Source organism: Octopus bimaculoides, chromosome 16, assembly GCF_001194135.2.
Source record: "Octopus bimaculoides isolate UCB-OBI-ISO-001 chromosome 16, ASM119413v2, whole genome shotgun sequence".
NCBI lineage: Eukaryota > Metazoa > Mollusca > Cephalopoda > Octopoda > Octopodidae > Octopus > Octopus bimaculoides.
The window spans coordinates 18,369,599-18,371,018 of NC_068996.1; the positions used below are offsets into that span (position 1 = coordinate 18,369,599).

At 38.9% G+C, this 1,420-nt stretch overlaps 1 protein-coding gene across 4 annotated transcripts in view; it reads left to right on the forward strand.

Annotated features, from left to right (window-relative positions):
• LOC106873692 (neurobeachin) overlaps window positions 1–1,420 on the forward strand; it is a 436,667-nt gene that overhangs the window by 48,896 nt on the left and 386,351 nt on the right. For all 4 annotated transcript variants that reach the window (XM_052973555.1, XM_052973556.1, XM_052973557.1 and 1 more), the window contains exon 8: window positions 1,188–1,307. In XM_052973555.1, the coding sequence (XP_052829515.1) occupies window positions 1,188–1,307 (120 nt within the window). The remainder of the gene's footprint in view (window positions 1–1,187; window positions 1,308–1,420) is intronic.

The window sequence follows — 1,420 nt, forward strand, 5'->3', positions numbered from 1 at the left end:
ATTCTTTGTAAGCCTAGTACTTATTCTATCGGTCTCTTTTGCCGAACCGCTAAGCTACGGGGACATAAACACACCAGCATCAGTTGTCAAGCAATGTTGGGGGGACAGACACAGACACACAAACACGCATATATATATATATATATATATATATATATATATACATATATACGACGGGCTTCTTTCAGTTCCCGTCTACCAAATCCACTCGCAAGGCTTTGGTCGGCCCGAGGCTATAGTAGAAGACACTTGCCCAAGGTGCCATGCAGTGGGACTGAACCTGGAACCATGTGGTCGGTAAGCAAGTTACTTACCACACAGCCACTCCTATATATATATATATATATGTAGAGAGAGAGAACATACTTGGAAGGGTTATAGGTAAAAAGAAAGGGAAACAAGGAGGAAAGGATTTAAGTTTGAAACAAGTAGAAGAGAAATTGTTGATAAATAATATAAAAAATAATATGATGGTTTGAGTGCGAATAAATGAATGAATGGCAAGAGAAAGGATAAGAAAAAGAAGGATAGTGAAGAGAGAGGAAGACAGAGACAAAAAGAGAAATTGAGAGAAGAGAGAGACCTAGTTTAGTACTTATTCCAACAACTTCTTTTGCTGAACTGCTAAGTTTCAAATTTTGGCACAAGACTAGGTGGTTTTGAAGGCAGGAATTTAGTTGATTTCATCAACCCTATTGCTCTACTGGTACTATATATTACCGGGCATTATGAGTGTTTATTGAGCGAAAACACCTAAAGCTCCACGAGGCTCCGGCAAGCGATGGTGGCGAACCCTGCTATACTCTTCCACCACAACTTTCTCTCACTCTTTCTTCCTGTGTTTCAAAGTGTCAGCCTTGTCACACTCTATGTCACACTGAATATTCCCGAGAACTACGTTAAGGGTACACGTGTCTGTGGAGTGCTCAGCCACTTGCACGTTAATTTCACGAGCAGGCTGTTCCGTTGATCGGATCAACTGGAACCCTCACCGTCGTAAACGACGGAGTGCCAACAACAACAACTATATATTATTGGCCCGCTAAAAGGATGAAAAGCAAAGTTGACCTTGGAGAATCAACTTTGCTTTCCATTCTTTCTGGGTCAATTGCTGCTGCTGCTAATAATAGTAATAATAATAATAATGATAATAGTAAATTAATAATTTTTTTCGTTTTTGTTTTCAGTGGTACATGGTAACAGTGTGCCATGTATATTATCGATGGAGTCGCTCTGAGTTGCGGTGCTATGTGGATGGAGAACTTGTATCATTCACAGATATGTCTTGGTTAGTTAGCACCAATGATGTGAGTATTGCCTTTATATTTTCTTTAATATGCATTTCCTCATATTTTCAACCCCTTAAATATTAAAGATGTATATTATATACAAGAACTAAATGCTACTACATTTCTTCCCC